This window comes from Charadrius vociferus, unplaced genomic scaffold (assembly GCF_000708025.1).
Source record: "Charadrius vociferus isolate BGI_N301 unplaced genomic scaffold, ASM70802v2 scaffold567, whole genome shotgun sequence".
NCBI classification, from domain to species: domain Eukaryota; kingdom Metazoa; phylum Chordata; class Aves; order Charadriiformes; family Charadriidae; genus Charadrius; species Charadrius vociferus.
This window is the reverse complement of record NW_009649304.1, coordinates 1,004,014-1,005,277: the sequence shown is the minus strand read 5'-3', so window position 1 is coordinate 1,005,277 and position 1,264 is coordinate 1,004,014. Positions and strand designations below refer to the sequence as shown.

General features: G+C 61.7%; 2 protein-coding genes across 2 annotated transcripts in view; one reads left to right on the top strand and one right to left on the bottom strand.

Moving 5' to 3' along the window:
* Positions 1-161: 161 nt before the first annotated feature.
* GLTP (glycolipid transfer protein) lies at positions 162-1,144 on the bottom strand (the record flags this gene model as incomplete). Its single annotated transcript, XM_009889176.1, has 4 exons — positions 1,078-1,144; positions 930-991; positions 511-644; positions 162-312 (listed from the first exon to the last, which is right to left on the bottom strand). Coding segments are annotated over exons 1-4 (414 nt in total), but the record flags the coding sequence as incomplete, so codon positions are not given.
* Positions 1,143-1,264, top strand: part of TCHP (trichoplein, keratin filament binding) — an 11,099-nt gene continuing 10,977 nt past the window's right edge. The window contains exon 1 of the mRNA XM_009889175.1: positions 1,143-1,199. Within this exon, the coding sequence (XP_009887477.1) occupies positions 1,143-1,199 (57 nt within the window). The remainder of the gene's footprint in view (positions 1,200-1,264) is intronic.

The window sequence follows — 1,264 nt, the reverse complement described above, 5'->3', positions numbered from 1 at the left end:
AGAAACAGGGATGCGCAGAGAGAATCCCCTGGAAATACCGCTCGAAATAGATGAGCAGCTTCCCATATTTCCAAGCCCTTATTCCCCTAAAGCGCATCAGTTCTCGGGGCAACTGATGGAGCAGAAAGGCCGCGTTCCTCCACGGAGATGCGAACGCTTACCATGAAGAGCTTCTGCAGCATCCAACCGTGGTATTTCTTCAACGCGATCTCGTAAGCCTTCATGGCGTTCACTCGGATGAGGTTGGGATGTTCCTCATCCCGCTCGCCGTCGGAGATGCTCTGCAGCAACACCAGCATGAACTTCAGGCCCCTGGGAGAAGACGCGGAGATGGTGGGGTGGAGAAGGGGATGCTGCTTCCCAGGCTCCAAGCAAGGCACCCCCTGAGCCCAACTCATCCAGGAACCCCCCAAAACCCACAGTCCCGGCAGCACACCCCTCCTCGCAGGTTTGACAGGCACCCCACGTGCCGGGACGCAGCCCGGAGCAGCCCCCGATGCCGTGAGTCACCTTTTCAACCACATCAGCGCCAGCGTCGCGCCCGTCTTGGGCCAGGCCGAGCCGTGCATCTCCTTCTCCACCTCCAGGATGTTCTGCAGCGTTTTAAACTTGGCGGGGTTGGAGTCGTAAACCGCCCGGATTTTCTGAGAAAGCAGAGAAGGGGATTTGGCTCCTGGGAGCTGCCGGGCGGGGCGGCGGCAGGCTGGGAACCGCGGTGGCTGCCGCGAGCACCGCGGCTGTGAAACACCGCTTTCACCAGGGAGCCCCGTTAATAAATGCATGCGACCGAGACGACCCGCCGCTGAGCCCGAAAGCCCCCCCCAGGAAGAAAAACCCTTTTAAACACCTCCGGGTCTTGCCTCTCCAATCCCACAGCATCTCTGCCCCGGGGTTTCACCCCCCCCGAGCCCTCCTGGGCCCTTTCCTACCTTAATATTTCCAGTCAGGTCTGCTTTGACCGGCGAGTAGACGATGGGAGTCCCCAGGCAATCTGTGGAAACAGGGACAGAGGACAATCAGGCATTAGGGGATGCAGGAGGCACCGCAAAGTCCCGAGTTGTAACCAAGAGGTTTCACCTTCACCACAGGCAGGGCACCGAGACACCGGCCAGCAAAGGGCTCTTCGGGCTCCGCACACGGCCATGGACGGCGGCCGCCGGCGCTGGGGGACGGCCCTGCCTCCCGTCCCGGCCCCACCAGTGACCCCCTGACCCCCCGGCTCCGGGACACGATCCGGAGCAGCACGATGGGAACCGGCGACTCT